At 35.1% G+C, this 13,449-nt stretch overlaps 1 protein-coding gene across 1 annotated transcript in view; it reads right to left on the bottom strand.

Annotated features, from left to right (window-relative positions):
- Window positions 1-11,354: 11,354 nt before the first annotated feature.
- The window catches only part of smad1 (SMAD family member 1), a 40,012-nt gene continuing 37,917 nt past the window's right edge, over window positions 11,355-13,449 (bottom strand). The window contains exon 7 of the mRNA XM_056457834.1: window positions 11,355-12,877. Coding sequence (XP_056313809.1) covers window positions 12,734-12,877 — 144 coding nt within the window. The 3' untranslated portion in view covers window positions 11,355-12,733. The remainder of the gene's footprint in view (window positions 12,878-13,449) is intronic.

Raw genomic sequence — 13,449 nt, 5'->3', positions numbered from 1 at the left:
TACTCTGGCATATTTTTAATGCTGCTGATGCCCTTCCAGCCACAAACCCATCACTGGGAACATCCATGCACTCTTTCATTCACACTCACACGCATACACTACGGCCAATTAGTTCTCGAGTTCACCTACACCGCATGTACTTTGGACTGGGTGGAAAACCAGAGCACCCGGAGAAAACCATGCAATAACAGGGAGAACAGTGACCTTCTGAGGACACTGGGCCCAAGGTGCATATTGGTCCTATGTAACTGATGCAAAATATGATATATGTAATATTAATATGTATAATGAGGCAAAGGGCTCCGGATAGTTTCAGGCAGGACGGGAGTCGACACACTGTAGCAGGTAATGCACTCACAATGACCCATGTTCAATTCCTGCCTGTTATGTACAGTTAGCTTACTGTTCTGTACACACAAGCCATAGCATTAACCCAAAACAGCTAATAAAAAGAGTTATTAATGCAGTTGTAAGGGTGGCAGAAATAAAATCTGGTCATAATCGTAATGTTGATTTTTAATCATTTCTCAAAAAGTTTAAAATTGATTAGATCGTGACCTTTGCCAGCCTGCTTGGGCATGAGCTAGAAAACAGAAAAATAATAAGTGTTGACACGCGATTTGGATAAACTTAAGGACTTTAAAAACCTGCCATGGTGTAATCTAATGCTCTATTTTGGAATTAACTGTACTGTTTGTTCTTAATAACTGCTTTTTATAATCTAGCCCTTTCAATGTTACATTTGAGTTTGTCATCCTAAATATAAATTTGTTAATAAATACATTTTTAAGTGGAAACACTCATTCATAGATTATATACAATCAAAAACAAAATAATAGAAACCCCATGGTTAAAATGTAAAGTTGTAAAGATGCACAGCAGAAGAGATTATAAAAATTCGATCAAGAATCGATCTGGAATCGAATCGTGACTCCCAGAATCAGAATCAGATCTTGAAGTTCCAAAAGATTCCCTCCTTTAATGCAGTGATGTCTTGTTGATATGATGGCAATGATATGAGAGCCCCGATTCATTCATTCATTATTTTTCCTTTGGCTTATTCTTTATTTTAGAGGTTGCCACAGCATAATGAACCGCCAACTATACACCTATACCGCTTGTCTTTGGACTGTGGGGGAAATCGGACCACCTGGAGGAAAACCCACGCAAACACGGGGAGAACATGCAAACTCCACACAGAAATACCAACTGACCCAGCCAAGACTCGAATCAACGACCCTCTTGCTGTGAAATGACAGTGCTAACCACTGAGCCTCTGTGACACCAATAGCCATGATTCCAATTGTGTGTCTAATAACAATAAAACATATTATTTTTACATTTTACATGATGAATTATTTGCGGACTATATATTTCAAATAGGGAAGAAAAGCTGTATAATACATGTGATTGTGACAAGTCACATTAAGCTTTGATTTGCAAGTAACATTTATTCCATTTTATCGAAAATACTGAAATATTTTTCACCTTTCATCCCTTTCATATGAATTACAGTCAATATCACTCAGCCCTACTTTACAGGGGTCAAGAATGAAGTCAAATAATCAATTGAACCACTTCTCTGCAGATACAAATCCAACTTCTGAAACAGGAAAACAATCCCAACTGCTGCATAAATGTGTCATCTCCAGAAGCACTTAAACCGGGTCTAGTTATTATCAAATCACTTTCGTTTAAAAAAAAAAAAGTGTTAAAAAGTGTAATTTCCCCAGCTTCTCTTCTTTTTCTCACACATGCCCACACAGCTTTTAAAGAATAACCAACAAATGAGGCAAGATTGAATCCAAATTTTTCTTTTTATGAGGACGGTGCATGTGTGGAGGTACTGTGCATCTGTCATCCATTCACGCTTCTTCTCATGCAGGACGTTCACAGACAATCCTGATGATGAATACTGTGTCACAAGAACAGTATGTGACACATGGACAGAATTTGGGGCTTAAAACGCACATTTGAGATGGAGGCGTTTATGGGTTTGTTTGATTAGCACATGGGATGAAGCTGTTGCATCTAATATATAAATTCACATGCATAAATAAAAAAAAAGTCTAAATGCAAAATCTTTTTGTGAGAATTCCAGTCTCTTTCTTTAATAAACATTTGCAGTTTTAATTGTCGCACTGGACACTAATCATTCTCAAAGAATAAAGCTGACCAAATATTAAAAAGTTTTATGCCCATTTCAAAAAAATGATTTGCTATAAGCTATGTGATAGAGTTCATAAAGACTCTGGAAATGTAATCCATATGAAGTTGACAACTTCTGGAGAGACACTTATAATGCTGAACAGATTTTAGGCTTGTATTCACATATAAACAATGCCTGACATGAGAACAAACAACTGTGGTTGCTCTTATATGTAAGGGAAACGAACATATCTTTATAGTTGGTAAGATAGAGTTGTGTATATATATTTTACTTCTGTCACACATGCACTCAATGTGGACAATGTTACTGTTTCTGCCATCTTCAATTTACAACAAATTGCTAGTGATTATGGAAGTCACATAATGTCTGTTGCATACATTCATTCAATCATTCATTTTCCTTCAGCTTAGTCCCTTTATTTATCAGGGGTCGCCACAGGGGAATGAACCGCCAGCTTATCCAGCATTTTTCAGCGGATGCCCTTCCAGCTGCAACCCAGAACTGGGAAACACCCATACACCTCATTCTCACTCACACACACACACACACACACACACACATACACACACACACCACACGCACACACAACACACACACACACACACACACACACACACTATGGACAATTTAGTTATTCAATTCACCAATTCAGTCTTTGGACTGTGGGGGAAACCGGAGCACCCTTGAGGACATCCACGCCAACACCTGAAGAACATGCAAACTCCACACAGAAATGCCTTGAACCAGTAACTTTCTTGTTGTGAGGTGACAGCGCTAACCACTGAGCCACCGCAGTATGCAAATATACGGTTGAAGTCAGAATTATTAGCCCCCCTGTTTATTTTTTCCCCAATTTCTGTTAACAGAGAGAAGATTTTTTTTTCAACACATTTCTAAACATAATAGTTTTAATAACTCATTTCTAATAACTGATTTATTTTATCTTTGCCATGATGACAGTAAATAATATTTGACTAGATATTTTTCAAGACACTTCTATACAGCTTAAAGTGACATTTAAAAGCTTAACTAGGTTAATTGGGTTAACTAGGCAGGTTAGGGTAATTAGGCAAGTTATTGTATACCGATGTTTGGTCTGTAGACTATCGAAAAAAAAATAGTTTAAAGCGGCTAATAATTTTGACCTTAAAATGATGTTTATTCTAACCGAAATAAAACAAATAAGACTTTCTCCAGAAGAAAATATATTATCAGACATACTGTGAAAATGTCCTTGCTCTGTTAAACATCATTTTGGGAAATATTTAAAAAAGAAAACAAAATTCAAAGGGGGGCTAATAATTCTGACTTCAACTGGACCCAATATTACATTATGATTTCCTTCACAAAACAGCATGACGTCTGATGTTTGTATATGCATGCATATGCGCACACACTGAGTCACACATTCAAATAAATAGTGAGGGTGCTATCACATCTCTGGTCTGGTTCATTTGGTCAGGACCACGCTCAACAAATAATACATTGAAGCATTTCTCTGTATGTTGGTTCCTTTTTACACCACACCGATTGTCTGGTCTGAACTAGTTTAAATAAACCAAAATGAAAACTGAAAATGGGGGAAGACATATCATAAGTCCCTTCAGGAGTAAGTGTGAAATTTACACCTGCCCAAATGAACAGCATCAAAGGGGAAACTGAACTCTAGTGCAGTTCAACCAAACCAATTTATGAAGGTGTAAAAGCACCCTAAATACAGAAATTTAATTGGTTTCTGTGATTGCTGACTTGTTAACACAGTCAAACTTATTGGGAGCTTCTTATAGGGTTTCAAAAATTAAGTTCTCGAGATCCCTTAACACTGCACAGTTTGCATGTCTCCTTGACACCATTTCAAATCACTGAGTTTCTACTTATGAATGAATAAAGACATGCAAAATGTGCAGTATTGGGGGTATAATCACAGGAATCACAGCCCTAAAAATACTTAAATGAGATACATTTAGGACTGAAAAAGAAACTGGCCAATAACTAAGCCCAGACAAAATGTATGCACAGATTTCCACAGATTTTTGAGACTGTCTCTTACTATATTTCCTTAATATATTAATTATATATAACAGTAATTTTTTTGACTTTTGTCAACCTTCACATTTTTGAACTGCATTTACTATATATATATATATATATATATATATAATATATATATATATATATATATATATATATATATATATATATATAGTATTATTGTATATATTTTATTAGTATATATATATATATATATATATATATATATATTATATATATATATATATATATTTTTTTTTTTTTTTTTTTTTTTTTTTTTTTTATCAACTGTGTAATAAGGCGTTATATATATTTCTGCTTTCCAATGCAAGGATCAGCTGCAGCGTGTTGCACCTCTTCTCTTTCTTTGTTTACTGAAATGAACAGAAGCTGTTCAGCAGCATGTTCATTCTGTTTCTACCATCAGTGAGAAAATGGTTCATTGCACTGAATCCCCATCACTGTTTTTCAAATGTACATTACAACATTAGAATATTCAAGACTCCCAATCAGCGACTTCTACTAAAATGTTCTCATTTACATTTCCAGATGTAAAAAATTGTTTCGATAAACCAGATAAGCGGCATCTTTAATGGCTGCTTTTGCTTGAACTTGCTTGGCAATGACTTTCACTTTCACTCACTAAATTAGTGGGTATACTAAACAAATACAGTCATAATGAGTAAAAGAAGGCAATTTGTTCAGGTATCAGAACCACAAAATGCAGGTATCAGAACCACAATCTGACAGCTTATCTAACAGCTGTTTTACTCTTATTTGGCTAGTTGCATTTTTCATGCTGACATTGTGATTGACCGTTAGCTGGTCAAAGTGGGAGCTTTGATAGTGAAATTTCATTTCTGTTTTTATAATTAATTGCACTAACAGTATTTCACTATTTTTGAAAAAAAAAAAACATTAATGGCTGTGTTGGAGCGGGGAAACATTTTGTCCCCACCAGGAATAAAAAAAAATAATTCAACAGAGGTAGGGATATTTAGGTTAAAGGGGGGGAATAAATCTGCAGATTTATTTTTACAAAGTTCTGTGCAGAAATAGTATAAAGTCTCAGGAGATTTCATCTGACCCTGCCAATAACTCATAAACTCATAGATTAGTTGCGGGTAAGTCAAAAGGTGGATATTTTCTGGCAGCACAACATATTAGAATGTACACAAAAGAACAGTGAGGGTATTGTGGAGCATGACAGCTGTGGCACAATTCTACTGGCTTGCAGCATCTGCAGACTAAATCTTTTGGTATAGATATGATTTTGTAAAGTTTCTCAACATAAACTACAGATATAACATCATAGTAACATACTTTTGGGACATTGGGAATCTGTTAGATGTGCATCATCCAATGCTGGATCACTTGCCAACACTGAAAAAAATTATTCAAAGATGATTCCTTGGATTTACAATTTTTTTATGTTAAGGAGTTGTAAACAATTTATTTGGGCTGAGTTTAAACAAACAAATTAAGTTGAACGTTATTAAATTTAATTTGTTTGTTTAAATTCAACACAAATACATTGCAACAGTTTTGCAGACATAATTTTTTTCAGTGAACTTCCTTTCACTTAGATACCTTGACAAATTTGGACAAACTACTAATGACAAAACAAACAGGCACAATTAATTGTGCAATAATAAAGTTTAGTTATTCATGTGGTTCTGAGTAACTGTTTTAAGTGTAAGAAATCAGATTCTCAGTAGTGTAGTCAAAGTATGTATTTGTATTTGCTAAGACTAACCACTAGATGTCTGTAATGTTACACTTACCAGCGTGTGTTGATTGTTAGTGAGAAGTGAAGCGTTGTTGCTGCTGCTCTGGTTCCCGTGCTGAAAAAGATGATACAAAAATCACCTTGATACAAATCTGTTACTTTATTGAACTAAGAAACATTACAAACAGAACTTAAAACAATTGTTCATCACTGCATCCCTCCAAAAAATCATAACTTCCAGTTGGTCAGGTCAAACATGCAGGAGAGATATTAAACGGTCCAAATGTTAATAAAACTCGATGACCATTTTAAAGAAATGTCAGCTTCTTGTGGTAAATGAGCTTCATGACATTCAAAATGTTATAAATAAGTTAATAGTGAATAGGGGTGGGGTTAGGTGAGCGCATTAAAAAGCATTGGATGCAGCTCAGATTGCGCTGAAGTGTTCAGCACGTGTCCTCAAAAGTGAAGTCAGAACATCTCCCTCGAGTGGTTAGCCTCAGTATGTATCGAAAATAAAATACCACCCTTTTCACAGTTGCACCATAAAGAGTAATTGTAAAAATCTAATTTTACAGTTAATATTTCACCCCAATAAAAGATTGTTTGTGTATCTTAGGTAGTTTTTCACACACTGATGTGCTGACGTATTGTTTTTTGTAAAAAGTGTGATTTAAATTATTAGATACGACACTAAAGGGAGCTGTTTTCCGCCGTCAGCATAAAAGAAATTAATTATTTAATGCATATCACATTATGTCCAGTAAGAAGACTTTTTCAGAATGTCCGCACATCCAAATGTTTCATTGTTTATTAGAAGATTCAAAAATTTGACATCACGCTGGAAGATTTCCCTCTGGCGAAACAGTTTATAGCAGCATGAATTGCTTGCTACATGATGTGACGGGTTGTGAGGGTTCCACCGTGACGGTACAGGAACTCTTCAAGATTTTCGCAAGGAGATGGACATTCGAGGATCAAGACATGGTCCTCATGGTTTTGCCAGTGTAAAAGCTTGATGATGTAGGGGTTGCTGGGCCCTTTATTAGCGAGGATGGTAAAGGCAATTTCCTTTGGCAAGGGGTTTGGATGACCAGGCTGGAAGATATCATTGTTAGATGGAGGTGGGTTCTCTGTGAAAAATGCTAATATGATATATTTGATGTGTTTTGTACAGTGCGTTGAACTTCCTGTCCTGGCTCTTGGTAACGTATTTCACAGCCACCTGATGAACAACACAACATTTTTTTACTTAGGGTATAATAAGCTGGCTTAGAGTAGAGGATGAAGATATGACAGAACAAACATTTGCCTGCTTAATAATGTGTTTACTTTACTGTGTTTATAATTTACTTTACCTTATTAATTTGTGGCATTACAATAAGGGTCAACATGCAATAACCAATCAGCTTTCTCTTACTGAACACGCGGCGAATGTGACGACATCGCTGTGTTTGCAGAGGTTCGCTTTGGGTGCACGCGACATGAGCTCCAGCGAGGGGGAGCTTGTATAATCTCACTGAGCGAGCAGTATACTGACAGCGCGCAAGAAAAATTGTGCATGAGCAGTGCATATTTGAGAGTGAGAAAATTTGCGCGCGAGCAGCGTATTATATTTCAGAGCTCGGACTCCGTTTTGTCTACAAACAGAGGAAATCGGTGCACGAGCAAGGTTATAATAGTTTTGGATTTTTCATTAGTTTTAGTTTCTATTTCGTTTTGACTTTTTGTTTTCAAATTTAGTTAGTTTTAATTAGTTTTAGAGGGAGATTTATTGGTTTCTATATTTTGAAATGACTTAGTTTTAGTTTAGTTTTTATTAGATTCAGTATTAGTTTTAGTTTTAGTTTTTTTTCTAAATGAGGATATTTGTTAGGTGCAAGGTTTAAAATCATCAGAATAAATATTGTATAATAAAAACTCAGCCATACATTTTTTCGAAACCTGTATTCAGAGGACGCATGAACACTATCATCTACCACTACCATCTACCCATCCTCAAATTCAAATTCAACAGCCCACAAGACAGCAGCCTTAAGTACAATATGTGTGCAAGGCTGATTCTGATGTTAGATACACAGTAGTGATGGGAAGTTCAGATATTTATCGCGGATTTTAGGACTCAACATTATGTGGTCAGCAATAGTAATTTCAGTCAATTAAAACATCACCATGATTTGAAAAATGTCCTACAGTAAAGTTTTGCAACCCAACTGAAGCATGATTCACCTATTTAAACTCCATTACGATTTTCTCTTATGAAAAAAACTTACGTTTCACCAGATCCTCTCATTTAAGCCCTCGGTTTACTGCGCTGCAGTTGTTGAAGTTTAGTTCAGTCACAGCAGGCTGTCATGTACTGTTTGTGCTCGGTTCACTGAATCACGCATGCGCAGTTTTATCGGTTAACCGCTTCTCAAATTTGATCTTAGTGTAACGTCACTGTTCTAATAACTCAATAAGAGTATATATTGGATTATTTAGAGTTAGAGGGGATATTAGGCTTGTTAAAAAGTAATTAGTTTATGGACGAGTGCTTACTGAAGACGCGAATCGTTTCAAATGATTCAGTTAGATTAGGTGAACTAGTTCAACCGGTTCACTTAGAAGATCCGGTTAAAAAGATTCATTCGCGATCGCGATACAGAGATAAAACCCATTATTGGGCACAAACGTGTTAAAGTAATAGTTTTAAGTCTCTGTATTTAATGCTGTACGGTGCTGCTGTCATGTCCACTCGTTGTTTTTGTCGCGGGAGCAACAGCAAGGATGACTGGAGGAGAACCGGCTCGTTCTGGCCAATGGCAGCAGGACTGTGCTGTACGGGTCAAACACCTGCAGCGCGGAGTAAATAGATTTACTTCTAAAAGGCTTACAGTAAGATTATGTATGTACACAATACAGTTTCAGTTAGTTCTAGTTTTTTTTAAAAATCTCGTTTTTATTTTAGTTAACGACAATTATTTTACATTTTAGTTTTCGTTTTTTCGTTCGTTTTCGTTAACTATATGCACGAGCGCTCGTATTACATGAATGCGCTCTTGACTTGTACATCATTGTAATTATTGTAATCATTGTAATCATTATACACACATTTATTTATTTATTTATATGTATATTTTTAATGGAATCAGCCTGTATTGGTACTGTTAATATTCATTCATTCATCTTTTCGGCTTAGTCCCTTTATTAATCTGGGGTTGCCACAGTGGAATGAACCACCAACTTATTTTATGCAGCGGATGCCCTTCCAGCTGCAACTCATCACTGGGAAACACATACACACTTATTCACACTCAACTCATACACTACAGACAATTTAGCCTACCCAATTTACCTGTACACATGTCTTTGGACTGTGGGGGAAACCGGAGCACCCGGAGGAAACCCACACGAAAGCAGGAAGAACATGCAAACTCCACACAGAAACGCCAACTGACCCAGCCGAGGCTCGAACCAGCGACCTTCTTGCTGTGAGGCGACAGCACTGCCTACTGCACCACTGCGTCATACTGTTAATGTTTTTATTTTAAAATGAAAATTAAACAAATATCATTTGATATGATATTTTAAAGAATGCATTTGTTTTGGTAACGTGTTTGATGCCGAGACATTGTGGTTAGAAATGTATTTTTTTAAGCATGTAGGCCTGCCATCAGTATATGAGGCACTTAGTTTCTCGGAAGGGGTCTCTTCTCCATATTGTTAATAATGTATGCAAGTGTTTTTATTATCTTTGTTACAATGTACAACAATAAATAATGTTTTTTGGGGATAGGTGTAAAGTAGACAACACAACACCAAGCGAATGACATTTTGGGTGGCACAAATTCAGCCATTCATTATAATAGACAGTGAACAGTTCAGTTATCTGACAGTCAATATAGAACCAGATACTACCCGTTTGCCGGCTGAATTTTTTAGAGATATATAAACGATGTAAATTGGGCAGGTTTGATTTATATAATGGGTTCATTATATTGGAAGAAATAATAGCAAGCTAATATGTATCTTTATATGTTTAACACATCTTTTTTACATTTAATAAATGTATGACATTGTAGGCCTATTAATATTTTACTCGAGTGATTGAATAGTATTTGCTTAATTTTCAAATAACGTTTTTATTAAAGTTTTCCCACAATAAATACTGTAGCATTTAGTAAATACTATAGATAGCAAAGACATTATTTTTGAACCATATTAAAATACTTGAACTAATCTGTGGTAATTATAGTTGCAACAAATATACTACAACAAATTAACTGTTAGTAGTTTTAAATTATTCCGTTTGTTTTCTTTATCTCAAATGGTGTCAGAGTTTAATTCAAGTGTGTCCGATATGGGCTACTGAAAATATGGATTCAGTACTGTAAATAAAAACAACAGCATAACTGTAAGCTTGTGCATCAAAAATGTTTAGAACATTTTCACTGTTGATTCGATTGCTTTATCTCAAGTGGTGTCAGTTTAATTTATATAAGCGTTTATATACTGAAAATATGGATTCAGTACCATATATAAAAACATCAAAGGCTGTAAAAAAGAGCAGGTCTTGTGCATCACAGAGAATACTAGAAAAATTTTGTTGATTTATCTCAAATGGTGTCAAAGTTTAATTTATTTAAGCGTTTACAGTGTATCCGATATAGGCTACATGTCCAGTGACAGCGTCTAAATAGCTCTGTTTATGTAGCCTATACATTTGTTTATGTATATGTTTTTTTTTTTTTGTTTTTGTTTTGCGTAAACAGGTGTCTTATTTAATATTTCTCTTAGCTTACATATTCGCATTATAGAATCTTAAAATAGGTACTTAAAGTGTATGGTCTTCAGCACATGTCCTCAAAAAGCGAAGTTAGAACATTCCACAGTTGGGCCGTCATGCGAGTTATTAACTCATTTTACAGTTAATAAATAATTCACCTCAATAAAATATCGTTTCTGTATCTTAGGCAGTTGTTCACACACTGATGTGCTGACGTGTTGGTTTTTTATGTTTTAAATTATTTATTTATTATATATGTAGTATGTACACATTCAGATGCGACACTAGAGGGCGCTGTTTTCCGCTAAACAACTTTCAGATTCAGTCTAGTACCTGACATTTTATGACAACCAAAATAGTGTCATGTTGTCTTGTAACAGTAAATCAATGAAATTTTATCTTTAACAAATTTGCCTTTGCTCATCATAGACCTACAGCTATATAACTGTATTATTTATTTTATTTGGTTATACATTGTTTATGTTGTCATATGAGGCTTTAACAGTGTATCACACATTACATTGATGTCTTAACATTTGCATTATTGGCACTGTATAAACAACAATACTTCCACTAATTAATAGGTTACTCATTAGATGTCAGTATTTGCTTTAAATATTCTGCTTCTAAAGATGAAGAAAAGAAATAGACAGAGGTAATGAAACACTTTTATTGAATCTTCCAGTAGAGACTTGATATTCATGGAATAAAACTGCTTTCTGAGAGTACAGGTAAGCAAGAACAGCACGAAAAAAAGGACAGAGACAAGAAGCCACTTAAGAAAGTGCAAATATGAAGGAACAACATTATATATTTTCTTCAAAAAATACAAAAATGTGTACATTTTAACAGTGGATGGGATTTCACTATGGATAAAAAAAAATCTGAGAGCAAGTTAATCAAAAATGAACTATTTCTTTTTACAAAACAATATCACTAGTGCCATTTAGAACATAGTCAACACAAAAGTAATCATTTTACTCTAAAAATGCACAGGCATTATGTATACTTTTCCTCCTGCGTTTCTAAAGGTGTTTTATGAAAACATATTCGTGTCATTTCAGAATAAAAGTAACAAGGATGTTCTTCTGTGCAGCTCAGTGGTGAGTGCACAATACTGTACATGGACAAAGTAAACGATGCCTGCTTCTGCTCTCATTTGTAGACATCAAACTTGCAATCCTGGGGATCAAACCACACTTGCAAAAAAACCAACAACAAAAAAAACCAGACTGCACAACACTTTCCTTACTAATAATAAGTACATTTACACACCCACTTTTAAAATCAGTCGAACACAACTGTGATAAAAGTCGCACAACATTTGCTTGAGTTCCCTACCCACTACTTACATGCCCAACTCCCCATACATTTATCCCATTCAAAGGTTTTCGTATTCAAATATATGCATTTTTCATTCTACGTTAGACATTGTTGTCTAATTTTTGCTACATTTTTTCTTCTTTCCAGCTGTGAGAAATGTTGCATTAATAACCTCGTAATCTTTCTCACAGCTTCATGCCGCTCAGTTCATTTAAAGCATTATAATTCTGCACAAGATTTATTTTGTGGTCTACCAGACGTGTTCACGCTACTCTACTCTGTACAACACTGTTCTAGTCTCTAAGCTAGGATGCAGATCTTTTTTTTTTTCGCCAATGGAATACTGATTTGTAAACTGGGAAAAGGAGAAGAAATGCAAAAGAAATAGAAAGAAAACAAACAGATTGGCTTTAAAAAAGTCAAACTTCTCTTACAAACAAGACCAGAGGAGGATACTCGCCACAAGTATGATGCCTCATCATTAAACATGCTTGGTCACATGGAGTTATCAAGTATCTTCCAGATTCTCACGGGCTGAAAACTGAGGACTCTTCGGCCAGATTTGATGACCCCCACCCAAACAAACTGCCTTCAAGTAGTACACAAAGCCCACCCTCTAGTCGTCTCCCACCCCTTCCTTCAACCAATCAGCTACTGCATGCGAACCCAGACTGACAGGGTTACATCAGCAGTTGCTTTATGTCAGCTCGGTCTAGGACACAGAAGAAATGGGGTTGTGAGGAGATCCCATCTGGGTGAGGACTTTATCCAGCCACTGCAGGGGTCCATGAAGATGAATCTCAATCCAGCACGGGGTGCTGGTCACATCCTGCCGATGGTACTCTGCACCCCAGCCCTGGAAAACAACAACAGATGTCAGTTAAAAGACTTGTTTCCAAACAAGAATGAATTTACTTCAGAATCTAAGGTTTTTTTCATTTATAGAAGTAAGTGGATTCCATAATGTGTGTATTAATACTGTATGTCCGGAATAATTAAGATTCTCCTACACTCATTTAGGCTGCATTTATTTGATCAAAAATACAGCAAAACAGTACTGTTGAGAATGTTGGACAACTGTCATCAGTATTATCTTAATGCTTAATGCAAATAGTTTTGTCTCTCTCTCTATATATATATATATATATATATATATATATATATATATATATATATATATATATATATATATATATATATATATATATATACATATATATATATATATATATATATATATACATATATATATATATATATATATATATATATATATATATATATATATACATACACACACACACAGTTGAAGTCAGAATTATTAGTCCCCCTTTTGATTTTTCCCAAATGATGATTAAGAGAGTAAGGAAATTTTCACAGTATGTCTGATAATATTTTTTCTTCTGGAGAAAGTCTTATTTGTTTTAT

The sequence above is a fragment of the Danio aesculapii genome, chromosome 1, assembly GCF_903798145.1.
Source record: "Danio aesculapii chromosome 1, fDanAes4.1, whole genome shotgun sequence".
Classification (NCBI taxonomy): Eukaryota; Metazoa; Chordata; class Actinopteri; order Cypriniformes; family Danionidae; genus Danio; species Danio aesculapii.
The sequence above is the reverse complement of the archived record's forward strand: the minus strand, read 5'-3'. Positions and strand labels throughout refer to the sequence as shown.